This window comes from Pelodiscus sinensis, chromosome 1 (assembly GCF_052426305.1).
Source record: "Pelodiscus sinensis isolate ZL-2025 chromosome 1, ASM5242630v1, whole genome shotgun sequence".
Taxonomy (NCBI): domain Eukaryota; kingdom Metazoa; phylum Chordata; order Testudines; family Trionychidae; genus Pelodiscus; species Pelodiscus sinensis.
This window is the reverse complement of record NC_143052.1, coordinates 192,844,784-192,866,072: the sequence shown is the minus strand read 5'-3', so window position 1 is coordinate 192,866,072 and position 21,289 is coordinate 192,844,784. Positions and strand designations below refer to the sequence as shown.

Genomic DNA, 21,289 nt, shown 5'->3' with positions numbered 1-21,289 from the left:
AGAGCATAGAGTTTGCGGGAGCCCTCCTCGATGCAAAGGTGGCAAGAGCGTTCCTGCTCCACGGCAGGTTCCTCTCCATAGCGGAGCTGATCTCAGGGCTACATCAGTCCCCCATCACGACACCTCGGGTCTGCTCCAGGCTCTTGGGCCATATGGCGTCATGCACTTACACGGTGCGACATGCCAGGATGAGGATGAGAGCTCTACAGGTGTGGTTGGCAAAGGCCTTCTGCCAGTCCAAGGGTCTATGGGACTCCATAGTCTCAGTGCCCAAGGACATTCTGAACTCCCTACTCTGGTGGACCCAGGAATCCGTGGTGTGCAGCGGGTTCCCTTCAACGCCCCTCCCCACTCGCTGATGCTGGTCACCGATGCGTCCGACCTGGGATGGGGTGCACACCTTGGGTGCCATAGAACTCAGGGCCTCTGGTCCCCTTCCGAACGGTCCTTGCACATCAACGTCCAGGAACTGCGGGTGGTGAGGAGGGCCTGCGAAGCGTTCCCTGCCGAGGCTCTCACACCGCTCCATCCTGGTGCGTATGGACAACACTGCAGCGGTTTTCTACCTCAACAAGCAGGGTGGGGCGTGTTTGCCACCCCTATGCAAGGAGGCCCTGCGTCTATGGCATCTGTGTGTCACACACAATATCACGTCTCAGGCGGAGTACCTACTCGGGTGCAAAAACCTACTTGCAGACACACTGAGCAGATCCTTTGGAGCCCACGAGTGGTCGCTCAAGGACTCTGTCCTCAGCCGGGTTTTCCGCAGGTGGGGCTATCCCCACCTAGACCTGTTTGCCTCGGCACGCAATGCCAAGTGCAGGAACTACTGTTCCCTGCTGGGGCTGGGGAAATATTCCCTGGGGGATGCCCTGACGACCGTGTGGCCAAAGGGCATTCTCTATGCTTTTCCCCCATTCCCACTAATTTCCAGGGTATTGACCAGAGTGAGAACTTTCAGGTCCTCGATCATCCTCATAGCCTCCAGGTGGCCCAAGCAGTTCTGGTTCCCCATCCTGGTGGACATGCTGACCCAAGACCCTATAGCACTCCCTCCAGTTCGGGATCTACTAACCCAACCTTGGGACGGGGGGGTAATGGTTCACCCGGATCTCCGGTCTCTTCAACTAACAGCCTGGTTTATCCGTGGTTGAACCAACCGGAAAGGGAATGTTCCTGACATGTACAGATGGTGCTCCTTAGCAGCAGGAAGCCCTCTACCAGACGGTCGTACTCTGCCAAGTGGCGGCACTTCTCGTCTTGGGCGTCCCAGAGAGGAGTACAACCGTCTTTGGCCCCTATTCCAACTATTCTCAACTATCTCTTTCAACTCCGTTCTACTGGCCTGTCCTTTTCTTCTATTAAAGTCCATGTGGCATCTCTCTCCGCCTTCCATGTTGGTGCCACAGGAGCCTCTCTTTTTTTTTCTAACCAGGTGGTTAAAAGGTTTCTTACTGGTTTGGAGAAATTGTACCCCTCGGTGAGGGCTCCATACACTGAATGGAACCTCAACCTGGTCCTTCACAGGCTTATGTCCCCTCCTTTCGAGCCTTTGGCTATGTGTTCATTGAAGCACCTTTCATTGAAGGTTGCTTTCATAGTAGCCATTACGTCTGCTAGAAGGGTATCAGAGGTTACGGCCTCATCCGACCTTCCTTCCGAAGGTGGTTTCTCCTTTTCACCTGTCTCAGGAGATTTGTCTACCGGTGTTCTTCCCTAAACCACACGCATCCCCTAAGGAGCGTGTTCTACACTCACTGGATGCCAAGCAAGCGCTGGCTTTTTATATTGACCGAACCAAGCCCTTCCGTAAATCCCAACAATTGTTCTTTGCATTTGGGGATAAGGAGAAAGGTTCACCTATTTCTACGCAAAGGTTATCAAGATGGGTGGTGCAGTGTATAGCAGAGTGTTATCAACTGGCTGGTAAAACCCCACCCAGGGTGAAGGCACACTCTACCAGGGCGCAGGCGTCCTCGGTAGCCTTTGGTGCCCAAGTACCTATCACAGAAATTTGCAGGGCAGCCACCTGGTCTTCCCTTCACACATTTGCAACACATTATGCGCTACCTCAACAGGCCAGGGAGGATGCAAGGGTGGGCTCTGCAGTCCTCGAATCTGTGATGTAAATATATAGATCTGGTTGTCTTTGTTCTGGGTTGGTGACTTGTTACGGTTTAATTGTTCAAATAAATCTGTTTATTGTTCACCTTCCTTTATGACTCTGGTGCTATGACTGTTCCGACCCCTCCTCCATGGGGTTAGCTTGGTAGTCACCTACTTCGAATGGACATGAGCAACCACTCGAAGAAAAGAACGGTTACTTACCTGTAACTGTTGTTCTTCGAGATGTGTTGCTCATGTCCATTCGACTCCCACCCTACCTCCCCTTCGTCAGAGTTTCCAGCAAGAAGGAATTGAGGTGGGGCAGCGCCGGCAGGGGTACTTATGCCCCGCCATGGCGGCGCCACTCCAGGGGGCGCCCTGCCGGCGCTACGGGTACTGCTAGGGAAAACGTTCCAGAAGACGTGGTGCACGCGGCACGCACACCTACTTCGAATGGACACGAGCAACACATCTCGAAGAACAACAGTTACAGGTAAGTAACCGTTCTTATCTCCTGGCGGAGTGCAGTAGAAGTGGGGCAGCTGGCAAGCCCCGTTCCCGGGGATTCCCGGTCCAGTGAGGAAGAAGTAGGGTCACAGCAGCTGGGGAGCTCTGTCCACAGGGAGCCCCAAAGGGCTGGAGCCCAAGTCCAAGCCCTGCAGGTTGGAGCCCAGTAGCAATGGGGCCGGAGCGGAGCTATCTGCAGGGAAAGGGGCTTCCTGGGAGGCTGGTGGCAGGTACCTCCCAATATCCAGCAAATTTCCTCATTTGGGACAGGTCAGGTCCAGAGGGTGCCAGACAAGGGAGGTCCAGTCTGTAGAAATTAGGTCAAATTTAATAGTGCTGAGTGCAAGCTTTCGCCTTTAGGGAGTGGCAAGAATTTTTGCTGTTTGCAGGCAAAATATCAGTTGGGAATAAATGAGGAGAAAGACCAGGGCATGTTTGTCAATCATGGGATAACAGCCACTAATTTGATATGGCCCTGAAAAAGGCTAATAGAATCCTAGGATGTACCAGGTACAATATTTCCTGTACGAAGAGAAACTTTAGAATCATTGTTCAAAGCACTGGTGAGATTTCATCTGGAATACTTTATGCAATTTTGGGGTTCCATGTTTAAAAATAATGCATTCAAACTGGAATAGTTGCAGAGAAGGGCTGCCAGGATGATCAGAAGAAGAGAACCTGCCTTATCAGAGGAAACTTGGCTTGGCTTCTTGAAACTAACAGAATGAATGCTAAAAGGGGATAAGATTGTTCTCTGTGAATATATCTTGTGCACCAAAGGCTACCAAGGACGCCTGCGCCCTGGTAGAGGGATAAACACCAGGAAGGAAGAGAAGTTATTTAAGAGAAGGGGCACTGTTAACACAAATAGAAAAGGCTGTAAACTGACCATCAACACGTTTATGCTTGAAATTAGGCAAAAGTTTCTAACCATGAGAAGAGTGAAGTTCTGCAATAGCTTTTTCAATGCAGAAGTGGGGATAAAAACTGTCGAAGCAAACGCCTCACTCAGTTTACGCGGCTAAACAGACAGTTTTATTGTCCAATAAAAGCAAAGTGAGCCAAACGTGGTCTCAGCAAAGCCGGGCCCAGTAAGGCTGGCTAATACAATAACTCCTAGTATTTTATAACCGTAACCAAACAAGTCTGACGTCAGGGCAAGAAATCAAAGAGAACTTCAAAGAGGAATTATTATCAGCATAGAAAGAAACAGGTTAAAAGGGAGTTCGAGCTTCAGTTCAAAATAGTTCATTAACACATTCCAACGGCGCATCCCTCTGGTCTCTCCCCACCTCAGTGAAGGTCAGTTCACTCCCTCGTGCAGACACAAGAGCCTGAAATGGCTTTTGTTATACAGAATGGCTTCTAGCTAAACATGAAATAGCTTCTACAAAACCCTAGCCTGTTTGAAGACTCATCTTGATAATTTGTAGAAGAGATGAATTGCCTGGTATGATGATGTTGCCTAAAATGGCATATGGCCCTTCTGCAACTGCTAATAGCAAAAATCTTCAGCAGCCAGAAATGGAACGCAAGAGGTGGAGGGCTTACAGTTAGCTGGGAAAGAATTTTCTGTAATATCTGGCTGGTGGTTCTTGCTCATATGTTCAGGGTCTAACTGATCACCGTGTTTGGGGTTGGGAAGGAATTTTGTCTCCGGTTAGATTGGCAGACTGGGGATTTTTTCACTTTCCTTTGCAGCATGGGTACAAGTCATTTGCTAGAAAAATGGTGGATATTCAGTAACTGAAAGTCTTTAAATCAAGATTTGAGGCTTTCAGTAACTCAGCCAGACATTAAGGTCTATTATAGGAGTGGTTAGGTGAGCTTAGGTTGCCTGCAATGTACAGCAGGGCTACTCAACACGCAGCCAATAGCCCGTTTTTTTTGTGGCCCCGCAGTGCAGTTTGCGTTTACATGGGGTTCAACACATGGCCTGCAGGTGGGATCCATTGAACATGGCCTCCATTGGGAACACGTTCCACAATGGCGAGGCGTCTCCCAGGTGAGGTGAGCATTGAAAGAGGCAAGTGGATGGGTTGGCTGGAACAGACAGGTGCAGCGTGTTGGCATTTCTAGCCCCCAGGGAGGAGGTGCTCGGAGCACCGGGGCATTGTGGAAAGTGCTTTGTATTCATGTCTGTCAGTGTGAAAGAAACTATTTACATACATATATGCAACAACACTTAAGTTACAGCCCTTGGCATGTGCTGTGAGTATCATTGTGGCCCCCAGGGCTTCCAAAGTTGAGAAGCCGTGATGTACAGGATTAGATTAGCTCATTATGGCCTCTTGCAGAGGTGGGCCATATGCCATTCACCAGGCTTAGCTGCTGGCATACTGCTAATGTTTTATTTGAGTGTCCACAGGCAAGGCTGCTCACAGCTCTGGTTGGCCAGGGTTCACTGTTGCCACCTAACAGGAGCTGCAGGAAGTGGTGTGGGCCAGGTCATCATTTCCTGCTGCTCCCATTTGCTTTGGATGGCAAATTGCAGCTCCTGGGAGCTGAGAGTTGCAGTACCTGTGAACACTTAAGTAAATAAAGCATCTGGCATCTCATCAGTGGCTAACCCCAGTGAACCATGCCTGACGTACAGACCAGTTATTACCCATCCTTCTTAGTCTGAGTGTATAAACCCAATGGGTACGTCTAGACTGGCAAGATTTTGCGCTAAAGCAGTTGCTTTTGCGCAAAATCTTGCCAGTTGTCTACACTGGCCGCTTGAATTTGTGCAAGAGCACTGACTTGGTAATGTACAAAATCAGTGCTTCTTGCGTAAATACTTCCCCACTCCCGCTCGGGAAAAAGCCCTCTTGCGCAAGAATACTTGCACAAGAGGGCCAGTGTAGACAGGGAAGAACTGTTTTGTGCAAAAAAGCCCCGATGGCTAATATGGCAATCGGGGCTTTCTTGCGCAAAATCGCGTCTAGACTGGCCACGAATGCTTTTGCGCAAAAGCACTTTTGCGCAAAAGCATCCGTGCCAATCTAGACACTCTTTTGCGGAAATACTTTTTAACGGAGAAACTTTTCCATTAAAAGTATTTCCGCAAAATCATGCCAGTCTAGACGTAGCCAATATGTAAATCATTGGAATTATTCAACAGCCTTTTCTTAAAGGTTTATACTTAAGGAATACAGGACCGTGTTTTCAGCAAGAAAAAACAAGATTTAAATTCAACCGCTTTTATCACGGAGCATAGTTGTTCCCCTAAAGGAGTTTGCAGGAAATCGAGAGCATTTTTGCATCCCTTTTTCACTTAGTATTATATTTAAGTTTGATCCTGTAATAGTCAATAAGAACAGCTGGATTGACAGAAAATTCTCATTCAACACTTACAAAAATTGAAGCAGAAATTTTAAAAACTATTCTGCTTTGCTAATAATTTTCTTTTTCTTTACTAAGAAAAACTACTCTTGAAGTTTATTCACTAATTTCTGCAATGCACGTTTAAAAAAATCAAACTGGAATTATTTTTGTAACTTAGTTTTTTCAGGAAATAATTTTTTTTTTTTTAAGGGACGGGTTATAAAGAGACGAAACAATGTGAAAATTAACTATGATGAAAATACCTGGAAGAAGCAATGTATGGAACTGGTGAATTTAATTTTCCAATGTGAAGATTCTGAGCCTTTCAGACAACCGGTTGATTTGGATCAATATCCTGTAAGTTATCCTTCATAAATCTTAAGTGTCGTAATGTTTGTCGTATTATTGCTCTTTCTTGGTACAGAACTTGTACCATAATAAGACTCATTCATGAAGTTGGATTCATAGCTCTTGGAGCTATGTGCTGTGTTCTCCATCCAAACCATTGACACAAATTAGCCTTGCCCTGTGCCTAGCTATCTATGCCTGGTTATAACATCTATGAAAATATTAATGTTTTATTTTTAATTGGTCTTTTTCTGTTTGTCATTGAAACTGGAACTGCTTATCACAAATTAGTTTAATTTTTTGTTCTTGAAGTTGATTACTTCTAAGGGGTGTTGATAAACTTCAGTTTCCTTGAGATTGGTGGGCAAGACTGTCAGATGCTTGGCCATGAACTGAATCTGACATGGTTTAGTATTTGTGATTCATGTAGACCAAGCTTTCATTTTAAAAATAGTCAATTCCTAGCACCTAGGGTTGCAGAGAGAACTTTGTAAATGTAAACCAGTATAATGATGTCAGCAGACATTGTGAAACAGTGATTGAGACATGGAAACTTCTTTTGGGTATTAACTTCATTGGGTTGTTAATTTTAAATATTACTTTCTTAAACCTCTTCATGGGTGCTAGACTTTCACCCTGCTTCTACCCAGACCTTGTAAAGACTGGAAGACTTGCCTACAGTTGCTTCTACTTGAGGCTAGATCCTCTGAATCTTTTGACTTTGAGACAAATGTCTAAATTGCCAGCTTTGGCCCTGGTGGCCTCAGCATGTTCTGCTTAGCTGCAGTCCTTACTGGGGTTGGAATCGGTTTCTTGACCTATTGACCTATTGGTCAATATAGGTGACCTATAGGTCACCTCTTGACCTATTGTGAATTTTCTGTGGCTCCTCCAATCAAACCTTCAAGGTGATACATGTCCAAACTGAGAATTGTTTGGTCAGATCCCACCACCTCTTTGGTTCTGGAGGAAAGGTTATGGAATAGTTCATTGCCAAGCCTTGTGCCTGCCTCTCAGCAGTCGGACTTTGTTGTAACCTCTATGGCAGCTGGACCAGGATCAGATCCAGCTGCCTTTTTCACATCTTGGAAGATGTATGTATGTGGTCTCTGAATGAAGGCTGTTGTTGCCTTCAATTTCGGATGTTGTGGCACCAAGGAAGAAGCAGCATAGGCGCAAGGTGGCCATGGTTAGAAATGCCAGTTCCTATACATCAGAACTATGAATCTTGTCTGATTCTGGTAAGGTTGTCACTGTCCCAAAGCAGGGTCTTGTTCCACCTCTAGTATCAGTAACGAAAGAAAGAAAAAAACACACTGCATATCTTCAGATCCAATGTTGTTCACTGATCTGCTCCCTTGTATAGTACTGGAGAGTTCTACCACTATAACAGCCTATGTTTGCCTTTTGGTTTGATGCTTGTCTCATAAAAGGAGATGTTTAACCCCAGCGGAGGCTCTTGTACATTTCAAAGGAGGAATGAAGAAGTGCCTATCAAGTAGTCGATGGAAATTCCATCGACTACTGGACTAGTAAATTAACCATTATTTAACATCCTTAGCTCCAATAAGTTGCTGTCTGTTTCACACTCATCGGGCTCATCTACACTGTCCCCTTTTCCGGAAGGGGCATGTAAATTTCATGAGTCGTAGTAGGGAAATGCGCGGGGGATTTAAATATCCCCCGCGGCATTTAAATAAAAATGTCCGCCGCTTTTTTCCGGCTTTTAAAAAAGCCGGAAAAGAGCGTCTACACTGGCCCCGATCCTCCGGAAAAAGTGCCCTTTTCCGGAGGATCTTATTCGAAGTAGGAATAAGATCCTCCGGAAAAGGGCACTTTTTCCGGAGGATCGGGGCCAGTGTAGACGCTCTTTTCCGGCTTTTTTAAAAGCCGGAAAAAAGCGGCGGACATTTTTATTTAAATGCCGCGGGGGATATTTAAATCCCCCGCGCATTTCCCTACTACGACTCATGAAATTTACATGCCCCTTCCGGAAAAGGGGACAGTGTAGACGTAGCCCTTGAGTTTGGTGCTCCCTGAATGAGATTCAGATACACCCATCGGCTATGTTAGACTCCTTGGTAAGGGACTCAGACACCATACTGGATACTGCTCAGCTCTTTATTAATTGAGGGGGGGAGGGGAAATAAGTGGAGGTATCTCTTATGCTTGCCCCATATTGTGCACCAATTTACAGTCACTTGGAACAGATAGTGTGAAAGATTTATGTAATGATCCTTTCTTTGCTTTGGTCATTGGTGAAATAGTTAATGTTGACCTTTAATGTTTATTGGGCACCTAAGTTAACTTGCATGGAGATGAATGGGGAAAATTTGCCTACTCAAAGCTATAAAGTTCTGGGGTGTAAGATGTCAGCATGTGGATGACTACAGGATTAACTGATAAACCTGGGCTTATTTAATCCTGTCTACACTCATTCACCTTCAGAGGCAGCAAGGGGGAGACAGGAGCTGGCTCCTCACAAGCACTGGATCCGACTGCCTGCCTCCCCGAGGTGCAGCCTTTTAAATCGGCTCTCCTCGCGGACCTTCTCCTGCCTATTCCTCTGATACCTCCAGGGGCTATCGAATAGTTGTGTAACCACTAAAATTTGATGCAGTTATTCGAGTATTCAGTTGCACACACTCTAGTATCCCTACTGGGGACTCAGACATCACTGTATTGGCTGCATTTTATATTTTCAGGATTTTCTCTGGAACCATAACAGATTGAAACTTTTTAAAATGAAAGATCCTTTAATAGGTACCCCCAGATGTGACGGCAACAACAGAGGCTGTAGCTCTAAGCTATCTGAACCTAAAATCTCGAGTCTTTTTTATTAGGGCGTGGTTCTTAATTTGCCTAAATTGTAGTTCAAGACTTGAGATTACTCAGCTGTTACATTAATAGAAATGGCAAAATAAGACATCAAATTCTTCTGTTTTACTGTATGGCCTCTTGACCTATTGTGAATTTTTTGCTCCATATATTTTATCTAGGACTACAGGCATATTATAGACACTCCAATGGACTTTGGTACAGTGAAGGAAACGCTGGAAGCTGGGAATTATGACACTCCGATAGAACTGTGCAAAGATATAAGACTAATATTTAGCAATGCAAAATCTTACACTCCAAATAAAAGATCAAAGGTAACTTTTTGTACACTATGCTTTCATAGTAATGAAGCTGGTCTTGTCCACAGTTTCTCAACCAGTGGTATGAGTATCCTTAATGGTACTTGAGAGAAGTCGGGAGGGTACGTCAACACAACTGAAATTTGGAGAAAACTGAATTTTTGTTTTAAGTTTTATAGCGCTTTATTTTTGTACTTCTTACACCCCAAAATTTCATCATCCTCCCGGCTACGATTAAGTTGTTTAAACACATGTGTTGCAGTGGTAGAAAAAAATAGTGTCTGCTAACTGTAGGTACTCAAGGTACTTTTTTTTTTTTTAAGGGTACTTGATAAAAAAAAAAGGTTGAAAAACACTGGTCTAGTCTTCATTTAGTGTTGAGTCCTTTATCAGTTAGTAACACATCTCTGGCGGTTTTTGAGAGAGAATAGAGTACAACAAAGTATTCAGAAAAGTATGTGTCAGTCATATGTCTCTTGTAGCTCTAATTTATGCTGAGTCATTTTGTCGTTTTTTTCTACATGGTCTCTTCGGTAAACTCTCTTGTTTTTGTAAAACATTCCATTTATACATAGTATGCTTTGTGATGTAAATTTAAAATCTTTATTTAGATTTATAGTATGACCTTGAGGTTATCAGCACTATTTGAGGAAAAAATGAGAAGAATCGTTTCTGATTTTAAAACTGGCCAAAAATACAATGAAAGACTACGAAGAAGTCAGCGATGTAATAGGAAGTTGCAAAGTCCTACCATGGCACAGCATCCTAACAAAATGCTCAGGTAAATAAATTAGAAAGATAAGTGCATTTGAGGAATTTTCAGTATTGTAAAAATTATGCATGTTGCATTCAGTTTTGTGAGATAACAGCATGATCTACTAGAATTAATTTGAGTGAAATGTTAACTAGTTAAAGTGAAATATTTAATAGTTTGTCTCGCAGCAGTGAATACTTGCAAAGAGAATCCTTTGTGTATACAAATTTGTTTACAAAACAATTAAGATAACATGGAGAACAATTTTTAACCTCTTCATCTTTAGTCAGACAACCAGATTTTAATGGACTGAACTTATATGAAAGATGGAAGACTTACATGATATAGCTCATTGCAAGTTAGTAAAAGTTGCTAGCCATAATGAGAAATTGCTATAACCAAGCCTATGTAATAGGAAGATATAGTCCACATGTATTATAAGGTGGTATTGGCAGCTCATGATGACATTGATCCTAAATTTCTAAGGAAATAAGCCAGGCCTTTTTTCCCCCCGGCTCTTTGCGCTGAATCCACCACTATTTTGGCTCTTCGTCTGCAACAGGGTGGCCACCCCTGCTTTATGGCAAGATCAAGTCCTCATTAAAGATTTGTCAGGACAGTTGTGCTGGTCAGGTGGTGGAAGAGGTGTGGTTCTTGACCATAATTCTGCTGTCAGAAGCCTGTAATAGTAGAAGAAGTTATATGGGGAAAATTACACTTTTACCCAGGTCATTTGTTTTTGCTAAGGTGTGGTGAAATAAGTTATTCTAATAAAAGTGAAGTTTTGCTTGTATAAGCCATGTCTGCGTCAGGAGTTCTTTGCCAGTATACTATACGGCTGTGTCTACACTGGCGCGATCTCGCGCAAAAGCAGCCGCTCTTGCGCAAAAACTTGCTGCCTGTCTACACTGGCCGCATGTTCTTGCGCAAGTAAACTGACATTGTAATGTATAAAATCAGGGCTTTTTGCGTCAGAGCTCTTCCAGAAGAGGCCAGTGTAGACAGGCAACATGAATTTCTTGTGCAAGAAAGCCCTATGGTTAAAATGGCCATCAGAGCTTTCTTGCACAAGAGAGCGTCTACGCTGGCATGGATGCTCATGTGCAAAAGCACATCTCTTGTGTAAAAGCACATGCCAGTGTAGACGCTCTCTTCTGGAAGAGTTTTTTTTGCACAAGGACTCTTCCACAAGAGAGTTCTTGCACAAGAAGCTGCCAAAGAGCCCTTCATGCATTTGTGGCCTAAGTGTTTAAGGATCCTTTATTCTAAACACTGAAGAAGTCAAGATTAAGGGGCCTAGTACATGTGTTAATACCATGACTTTATCAGGTAACAAATTTCCCATTCAGGTTTTTTTAATATTTTAATTGTATTTATTAGAAGGGGGCTCTTCCCACTGCTCGCTATGTTCACCAACCCCCCTCTCTCTGGGGGTAGATGGCACCGGACATGGACATGCATGAACACACACCTATCCGTCGGACAGGGCTGAGGCCACACGATTCCCCAACCTGTCCGGCCAGCAGGGAGTGCTGAGTCTGCGCCAGCCCTGACGCGCTCCCCCAGCAGCTGGGGGAAAGTAGGGGCTGCCGGGGGAAGGAAGACAGGCCATGATGTGGCAGCCTTGGCTCCCCCACAAGCACTGGGGAAAGGAGAGGGAGGGAGGAGGCAGGCAGTGTGACGAGAGAAAGAGAGACATGTGTGCCCCTTCTCCAGTAATCAAATAACTGCCAGGCTTCCGTGCAGCATTCCTTCAGAGTAGACTGAGTTACAGTGGAAAACTATAACCTTCATGTCTTCATATGTCTGTCTGTGTACGTACATTTTATTTCAGAGATCAAGATCTTTCAAATTCCACCCCTTAGCTAGTAGGGATGTAATAGTATAACCATTTCAACAATTAACCGATCTACATGAGCTTATCAGTTACCATAATGGTACACGCTGGCTTCCTGGGGAGCACGGCAGCGCAAGTGAGAGTCAGTTGCTTCCCCAGCTTGAGGCTCTGCAATGTAAAGCCACTGTGCTGCAGGCTCTGCAGTATAAGCTTTATACTGCAGAGTCTGCACCTTGTAACTGCTATGATTTTTTCACATGGTTACCTAATTAACAGCTTTTTAACATCCCTGTTAACTAGAGTTTTTGGGACTTTGTTTATCATAGGATGTAATTGGTACACATCCCTTTTGAAATGCCTATTGCAACTGATAAATGAGGACTCTAGGTTACATGAGAAATCCAAAGGCTGCTATTACAACTTAGAAAGTAGAGGAAAAACACTGTCAGGCTCAGATTTATGAATATATGTACAGTTTAAATCAGAAAATGGATTAGATATCATTAGGTATTTTCACCATGGTTGCAATCTACACTTTTATCTAAAGCACTTAGCATTGACTCCTGAGTTGCAAATGTCCCATGACTGCTGACATAATAAAATTTAAATTTTAGTTCACTTTTAATTGCTTTTCACCATATTGGAAATGGTACTGAGTATAGTTTGCTTTCTAGCCATATGAATTATTGCTTTTTATCCAAGTTTCCAAATATATTATTTCTTATTAAAATATTCTGCTCTCTTACATTATATATTACAGTTATTTCTATTTACTCTTTGTCTAGAAATGTGAAACATAAACCTTTAAAATCGCCGGCAAAAATTGAATCTGAACAGGAAGATTCTTCTACTCAGCCTACCTCTAGCAGTGCAGCATGTGTGATAAGCCATAAAATAAATACTAGCACCTATGTCCACAGTTCTTCTGGTGAATCTTCTAATTCTGCTTGCATATCATCACGTGAAAAGAATGAAAAAGCAACAACTACGTTAACAAATTATTCTGTGTTGTCATCAGGTGGGAAGCAAAATCTATTTTAAAAGTTGTTTGTTTGCTTATATATTAAATTTTAGCTGTGAAATGTTTGCTAACCTTTCTTTGCCTTTTTAAGCTAAGTTACGGATAATTCCCAACTAAATTAAATTCTAGCTAAATAAATATCTTTAGAAAAACCTTGGTCCTGATAACTGAATGTGTGAAACAGTAGATTACCACTAATTTATTTTCAATTAACTTGCTTTGTTCCTAATTAGAATTCTAATTATTTTTAATTACCAGAAAGTGAAACAGAAGGTTCTTTGGCTGCTTCCTCTTCTTCCTCATCAGCATCTTCCTCTTCTTCGTCAAGTAGCTCAGAGGAAAGTAAAGAAAGCTCTATGGCTCTTAAATCCCCAGTATTACACAATGGCTTATCCAGAGCAAACAGCAGCTTTAGGGTAACCAGAAATAGAGCAGCTCAAAGAAAGCAAATGGGTAAGATTCAATCAGCATTTTCTGTGAATGGCTAGTAGTATGAGAAAATGCATATTCAGTAGTAAATATAGGTGGTGCATTTAAGTTCATGTTAACCTTTTTAAAAGTTTAAAACTGTAAGTTAAGATCTTGAATACATGCCTTAGCTAGCATAGCGGAGGGCACTTGTACAAAGACTGTTGCTGTAAGAGTAAAACTGTTGCCAGAATCTCACTGTCTTTTCTAGTAAAATGATTAACATTCACACTGAAAGAATACATAATGAAGGAAGTTACAGATTGAACCTTTGTAAACGGGGACTATCTGGTCCGACAACATACCTGGTCTGTCAGGACTATGGATGTTCCAGGACCAAAGAGTCCTGATGGAGGGCTGGTGCCTAGGATCCCTGTGGACTGCCAGGGTTGCAGGCTTCTGACACCGAGTTGCCAGCAAGGTCAAGAGCCTAGACCTCCACAGCTGGGCAGCCAGGCATGCCCCAGTGGGGCTGCTTGGAGGGTCCAGTGGGCCAGGAGCCTAGATCCCCACAGCTGGGTTGCCTGGAGCACCGCAGGGAGGCTGCTAAGCTAGGTTGCCCTGTGTGCCCCAGCTGGGCTGCCTGCAGGGGCTGGGAGCCTTGCACGCTGCAGTGGGGCTGCTCAGCTTGGCTTCCTGGAGGGGCTGGGCTGCCTGCCAGGGCAGGAGCTCAATGCACTGTCAGCTGGGATGGTAGGCAAGGGGGAGTGATGGGGACCAGCAGGAGCGGGCCAGATATGACCTATCTTGATCAGACAAAACCCCTCATCCAGGACCAGTCAGATCCTGAGGATGCTGAACTAGAGAGGTCCACCTTGTACTAGTAAAATGAACAGAAAGTCAGACAATGAGGATGAAGGTTTTACAATGCCCTTATTTTTAATTATAAAAAAGAAATTGAATACAGGTTGAACCTCCCAAATCCAGGACTTTCTGGTCCAGCAACATCTGTGGTCCAGAAGGAAGGACTATGAATTAGGGATGTGAATGACTAATTTCTTCCCCCCTTGCTGCCTCTATCAGAAAAAGGCAGCAAGGGAGGGGAGGGGGGCTATTTCAAAGCGGAAGCATTGCGTGGAGCACGGGCTCCATGTGGCACTGCCACTTTAAAACACTGTGCAGTCTGCTGACATCTGGGGTGTCCCTAGGATGCACGCAGAGCCCAGGGTTAGCAGGGGAGTCCACAGCTGATCCTGGGCTCCAAGTGACTGCTGCTTTGAAATGCTATGAGGAGCCTGATGCTGGGCTTCCCGCAGCATTTAAAAGCAGCAGTGCGGAAAGGAGCCCAGGAGCCCGGCATCAACGGGGGAATCCTCAGCTGACCCCAGGCTCCATGTGGTATTGCTGCTTTGAGAGGCCCTGGGGCACATAGGTGCCAACAAGGGACTGCCCCGCTGATCCCATGCTCCTCCAGCGCTTTTGCCTTTGAAGTTGGCAAACTTCCCTATGGCTGTTGCTACACTGGAAAGGTGGAGGTGCCCTATCGACTAATCAGATAGTGAATGCAAATTGCATTGACTATTCGATCAGTCAGTTACTCAAAATTTAACATCCCGACCATGAATGTTTCTGGACAAGAGAGCCCTGAAGGCGAGGTGCGCAAGTCATCTGGGAGTACCGCCACAGTTGCTGGGGAGCCCTAACTGGGCTGGCAGGGACTGGTCCTGCGGTTGGTGGGAAGTCCATCCCTGGAGAGCCCCAAGCTGGGGAACCCCTGTGGGGGCTGAGAGAAATTTCCAGCCCCATCTGGGAACCCTGGCAACAGCTGTGCTGGTGGCAGCTGTGAGGAATCCCCATCCCAGGAACCAATGAAGCAGCTGAACCAGCAGCAGGTGTGGGGGAATCCCCAGTCGGGATCCCTGGCCCAGAACCCCAGTGGCAATGGAGACAACGGGAAGCCCCAACTCTGCTAGCTACCCTGGCAGAGAGGAGCCAGCATCTGTTGGGGAAATCCCAGCCCGAAGAGGCTGACCCTGTGGGCCCCAGCATGGGGCCAGCAACAGGGAGGGAAGCCCAGGCTCCGAGGGTGCCCACAACCCAGAGAGGAACTTTGGCTCCCCTGGTCTGGCAAACCCTCTGGTTCGGGTCCCGAGGATGCCAGACCAGAGAGGTCCAACCTGCACAACTGATACTAATTATGGTTTAAATATAAATAAAGCAAGCTTCAAGTCAAAGTAGATGTTTATTGTTAAGTTTTGTGAAGAATGAGACACACTGTTTTCTATTTAAATGAAACGTTCCATGTAAGTTGCAACTATTACTACATTTGTACTTCAGTTCAGTTTGTGCCTGTGAGTTGATCTTGTTTGACTTTACAGGAAATTGAATTTAACATAAATGGGTGTCCTATTTAAAATTGATAGCAACTCTTTATTTTATAGGATGTGTTTCTCAGGAGCATGGAAATATCAGAAAAACAGCCAGGAAGAGGGTGTATAGAAGTGACTCTGAAAATACTTCAGCATTGTCTTGTGAATCATTGAATAACAAAACTGGTAGACATAGAAAAATTCCACGCAGAAGTGCTACTGTGGCTGCTAATAAATTGAGGCTCATGAGTGATGTGGAAGAAGAGATCTCCAGTTCAGAAAGTGTTGGCATTGGATTCAAAAACAGAAAACTGCCCCACCGCAATGCATCAGCTGCAGCCAGGAAATTGTTGTTGGACGGCTCTGATGATGAGACAGTTTTAAAGTCTGAAAGTGAAAAAGAACAGTATGCGAGGAGGAAAAAGTTTTCTCAATCTGGTTCATTTGCTACTAGAAGAAAATATATTAGTGAATCTGAAGATGGGAGTTCTGATTCTGAAACTGTTACAACAGTGGCACAAAAAAATAGGCAAAACAATAGCAAAAAAACACCACACAAGGTAGTCTGTGCTAAACCCCTTAAAATTAAAAATACCACAGTAGAATTTTCAGAGGAGGACTCCAAAAACTATGAATCAGACAATGGCAGCAGTCACAAAGCATCCAACCAGTCAATTTCTATATGCAAGCAGCATTCAATGAGCAATTCTGAGGATGAGGAAGATTCTGAGTCAGGCACATGGAATGGTAGAAAAATCAAGAAGGTGACCAGTCAAAAACCTACAACTCGTTTAAAAAAAGCAAAAGTCTTGAGTGACTTAGAAGACACAGCAGAGTCCGAAACAGAAATGAAGGAGACTGGAAACAGTTCTTTGTCAGAGGGCATGGTACCTTCTGAGATTGCAGGGAGTTCAAAATCTGGACCCGATGCTAGTTTTCATTACTCTTCTAATTTAGCATATGAAACGGATGCCAATAATAGTAACTATAATAATGTTGTAAACACAAAAAGGAGGAAAAGGAAAGTTACTAAAAAAGGTAAGTTTTAAAAACTTTTAAGATATCTAAATCCGATATTGACTAAATTAAAATATTGGATTATTTGATAGTCCTCAGGGTCGGAGCTGGCAGCGAGTGTGCTCCAGCCCTACTCCAGGGGACCCCCTATCATACTGCATTGCTGCCCTGTATCAGAGGCAGCAGTGCGGGGTGCCAGGAAGGAGCCGGTTTAAAAACCAGCTCCCAGTGCAGACGAACTGTCTGCTGCCCTGCATTGCTGCCTCTGATACAGAGACCGTACAGGGTGGCTGCAGCCCCCACCTGCGGGGGTCCGAACTTGCCACGGACAGAGGCTGCTGCCAAGGGAGACCAAGTGGGGGACGCTGCCAGGGGACCAGTTTCTGTCCTCAGCAGCTCAGGCTGGCTGTGGACACGGGCAGGCCCCCAGCAGCAGCCCCTGTCCATGGGAGTCCAAGTACTAGGCAGACAAAGCCTGCCCTGTCTCCCACAGAGCAGCCTCTGTCTGCAGTAAACCTGAGCCCACTATGGACAGAGACTGGTCTGGCAGCAGTCCCTGTCCACAGGGGGGTCTGAGCAACACCTGTCCATGGGAAGATTGGACAGGGGCTGCTACCAGACCAGCCTCTGTCTGCATGGGCCAAGGCTTGCAGCAGACAGAAGCTGCTCTGTGGGAAGCGGAGCAGCCTCTGTCCCCGGCAGTTAAGACCCCCTGCGAACAGGAGCTGCTTCGCGGCAGCTTCCCCACCCCTTCCCTGTAAACCAGTTCCCCCAAGCACTGGTTCCTGCTCCTCCTCTTTCCTCCCCTTCCCCCTGCTGCCTCTGATACAGAGGCAGCAGGGGGTGGAATGTATGCAGTCAACAAGATTAACCGATATGCCAAAAAACAAAAGTTATGTTAAGGAGAGTGCTGGGTAAATCTTCTAGTGTGTGTAAATATTGAGTTCAAATGAATTTGAATAAAATAATTTACCCTCAGTATGCAGGTTGCAATGCCTACAACAGCAAGATAGAGATGTGTACTCATTTAACTGAGAAGAACATTTTAAATGTGTTTTAAATGTAATATATTTGTATAGAGAAAATATTTTTGACGTCTAACTTTTTATACTATATACACTTTTTGTTTTTGTTTCTAACACTATTTTAAAAGTTGAATCATGGCTTGGTCCACTGCGGAGTCTACCTGCTCATTAAATGAAGGTGGGACTCTTGGCGGGGAAAAAGTTAACCTTTATTTTGGTGTTTCCTGACTACAGGCAGTCCCCGACTTACGTGGATCCGACTTACGTCGGATCCCTAGATACGAACGGGATGAGGCAACTCCCGCACATGCGCAGCAGCATTCCCGGGGCTCGCTCACCTGGGTCCTAGGATCCTCCTCCTCCTCCTCGGGCCGGCTCCGACTGGGGTCCCGCAGAGCTGCCGGGCAGAGGAAAAGTGCCTCCCCACGCCCGCTGCCCCCCCCCTCCCCCCCCGCCAGCAACAGGCTGCCCCCTCCCCTGAGCAACAGGCTGCCGAACAGACAAAAGCAGCCTCTCTGCCCCTCCTCCCCTCTATACATGCCGGGCTCCCGGAGCGCAGCAGCGTCCCCGGGGCTCGCTCACCTGGGTCCTAGAATCCACCTCCTCCTCCTCTTCGGCCGGCTCCAACTGGCCTCTGCCTGCAGCAGCTGGCCACAGGGACAGGGATCCCGCAGAGCTGCCGGGCAGAGGAAAAGTGCCTCCCCACGCCCGCTGCGCCCCCCCCCCCCCCCCGGCCCCGCCCCCCCCCCGCCAGCAACAGGCTGCCCCCTCCCCTGAGCAACAGGTTGCCGAATAGCAGACAAAAGCAGCCTCTCCGCCCCTCCTCCCCCTATACATGCTGGGCTCCCTGGGCAAACAAAGACTCCACCAAAACAAACAAAGTGCTGGCCTCATTGTGTTAGCAAAAAAAGGACCCTCCTCCTAGAACCCTGGGTGGTGTGTGGAAATAAAGCTATTAGCTCAAAGCATGGTGCAGAGCTGTTTGGTATTTGATGAGTTACTCCTTTAGTCCTGAGTTTGTCACAGGGACAGAAATAGATGTGAAATCTTCTGAACAGGGGAACAGACAGAAAAACAAACATTAGAGGGGAGTTAACCTTTCCCTATGCTATCCAAAACTAAAAAAAATGTTTGGCTAGAGTTTCCCCTACAATATGTACCAGTTCCGACTTACATACAAATTCAACTTAAGAACAAACCTACAGTCCCTATCTTGTACGTAACCCGGGGACTGCCTGTATTTCATAGGCAGCCTTAATGTTGCTTTAACTTTTTCTATAAAACTTAGTCAGACCTTGATGTCAGCTTTCGGGGGAAAGCCGATTGGTGCAGAGGAGCACGTGGATCGGACAGAGACGTCTCTTAGAGGAGAGTCTATTGATAGAGATTCTCTAGGTTTTAGTCAGGAAGAGAGTATGGAAGAGGATAAAGTATGGGCCAGATCAGACGAAAAACATTCACATAAAAAAGATTCTGACACATCAGAAAAGGGCAGACAAATAAACAGTGACAAATTTTTAAAGTGCTTGTACCCAAATGCTAGAAGTCTAAAAATGGGTGAACTAGAGTGCCTTGTGTTAAAGGAGGATGCTGATATAATAGGCATCACAGAAACCTGGTGGAGTGAGGACAATCAATGGGACACAGTCATTTCGGGGTACAAAATATATTGGAAGGACAGAACAGGTTGTGTGGGTTGGGAAGTGGCACTATATGTGATGAATGAGATGAAGTAAAAATCTTAATTGAATCAACATGTTCCATAGAATCGCTATGGATAGTAATTCCTGACTCTAATAAGAATATAACAGTAGGGATCTATTATCGACCACCTGAGCAGGACAGTAATAGTGACTATGAAATGCGAAGGAAATTAGAGAGGCTATCAAAATAAAGAACTCAGTAATAGTGGGGGATTTCAACTATCCCCATATTGACTGGGTACATGTCACCTTAGGATGAGATGCAGAGACAAAATTTCTTGATACCTTAAACAACTGCTTCTTGGAGCAGCTTGTAAAGAAACTCATAAGGGGAGAGGCAATTCTTGATTTAGTCCTGAGTGGCGTGCAGTATCTGGTCCAAGAGGTAACTATAACAGGGTCACTTGGAAATAGTAACCATAATATAACATTTAACATTCCTGTGGTGGGAAGAACACCTCAGCAGCCCAACACTGTAGCATTTAATTTCAAAAAGGGGAACTATGCAAAAATGAGGAGGTTAGTTAAACAGAAATTAAAAGGTACAGTGACTAAAGTAAAATCCTTGCAAGCTGCAGGGACACTTTTCAAAGACACCATAATAGAGGACCAATTTAAATGTGTACCCCAAATTAAAAAACAAAGTAGAAGAATTAAAAAAGAGCCACTGTGGCTTGGCTTAACCATGTAAAAGAAGCAGTGAGATAAAGACATATTTTAAAAGAAATTCAAATCCTAGTGAGGTAAATAGAAAGGAGCATAACCACTGCCAAATTAAGTGTAAAAATGTAATAAGAAAAGCCAAAAAGGAGTTTGAAGACCAGCTAGCTAAAAACTCAAAAGGTAATAACAAAATGTTTAAGTACATCAAGAAGCCTGCTAAACAACCAGTGGGACCCCTGGATGATTGAGATACAAAAGGAGCACTTAAAGAGGATAAAGTCATTGCGGAGAAACTAAATGAATTCTTTGCTTTAGTCTTCACAGCTGAGAATGTTAGGGAGATGCCCAAACCTGACCCATCTCTTGTAGGTTACAAATCTGAGAACTTGTCACAGATTGAAGTGTCATTAGAGGAGGTTTTGGAATTAATTGATAAACTTAACAGTAACAAGTCACTGGGACCAGATGGCATTCACCCAAGAGTTCTGAAAGAACTCAAATGTGAAATGGAGGAACTATTAAATATGGTTTGTAACCTATCCTTTAAATCAGCTTCTGTACCCAATGACTGGAAGATAGCTAATGTAATGCCAATATTTAAAAAGGTCTCTAGAGGTGTTCTCAGCAATTACAGACCAGTAAGTCTGATGTCAGTACCGGGCAAATTAGTTGAAACAATAGTGAAGAATAAAATTGTCAAACACATAGAAGAACGTAATTTTTTGGACAAAAGTCAGCATGGTTTCTGTAAGGGGAAATCATGTCTTACTAATCTATTAGAGTTCTTTGAAGGGGTCAACAAACATGTGGACAAGGGGGATCCAGTGGATATAATGTACTGAGATTTCCAGAAAGCCTTTGAAAAGATCCCTCTGCAGAGGCTCTTAGGGTATGTCTACACTACCCCCCTAGTTCGAACTAGGGGGGTAATGTATGCATACCGAACTTGCTAATGAAGCCCAGGATTTGAATTTCCCGGGCTTCATTAGCATAAAGCCGGCGCCGCCATTTTTAAAAGCCGGCTAGTGCGAACCTCGTGCGGCGCGGCTACATGCGGCACGGGCTAGATAGTTCGGACTAGCAAG

At 44.9% G+C, this 21,289-nt stretch overlaps 1 protein-coding gene across 3 annotated transcripts in view; it reads left to right on the top strand.

The window, feature by feature from the left end:
* The window catches only part of BRWD1 (bromodomain and WD repeat domain containing 1), a 134,783-nt gene that overhangs the window by 96,645 nt on the left and 16,849 nt on the right, over positions 1 to 21,289 (top strand). For all 3 annotated transcript variants that reach the window (XR_012898106.2, XR_012898105.2, XM_075911992.2), the window contains exons 35-40: positions 6,133 to 6,279; positions 9,270 to 9,422; positions 10,019 to 10,188; positions 12,784 to 13,016; positions 13,278 to 13,472; positions 15,869 to 16,834. Coding sequence is in view for 1 of the 3 variants with exons in the window: in XM_075911992.2 (XP_075768107.1) it covers positions 6,133 to 6,279; positions 9,270 to 9,422; positions 10,019 to 10,188; positions 12,784 to 13,016; positions 13,278 to 13,472; positions 15,869 to 16,834 (1,864 nt within the window). In the remaining 2 variants the exon portion in view is untranslated. The remainder of the gene's footprint in view (positions 1 to 6,132; positions 6,280 to 9,269; positions 9,423 to 10,018; positions 10,189 to 12,783; positions 13,017 to 13,277; positions 13,473 to 15,868; positions 16,835 to 21,289) is intronic.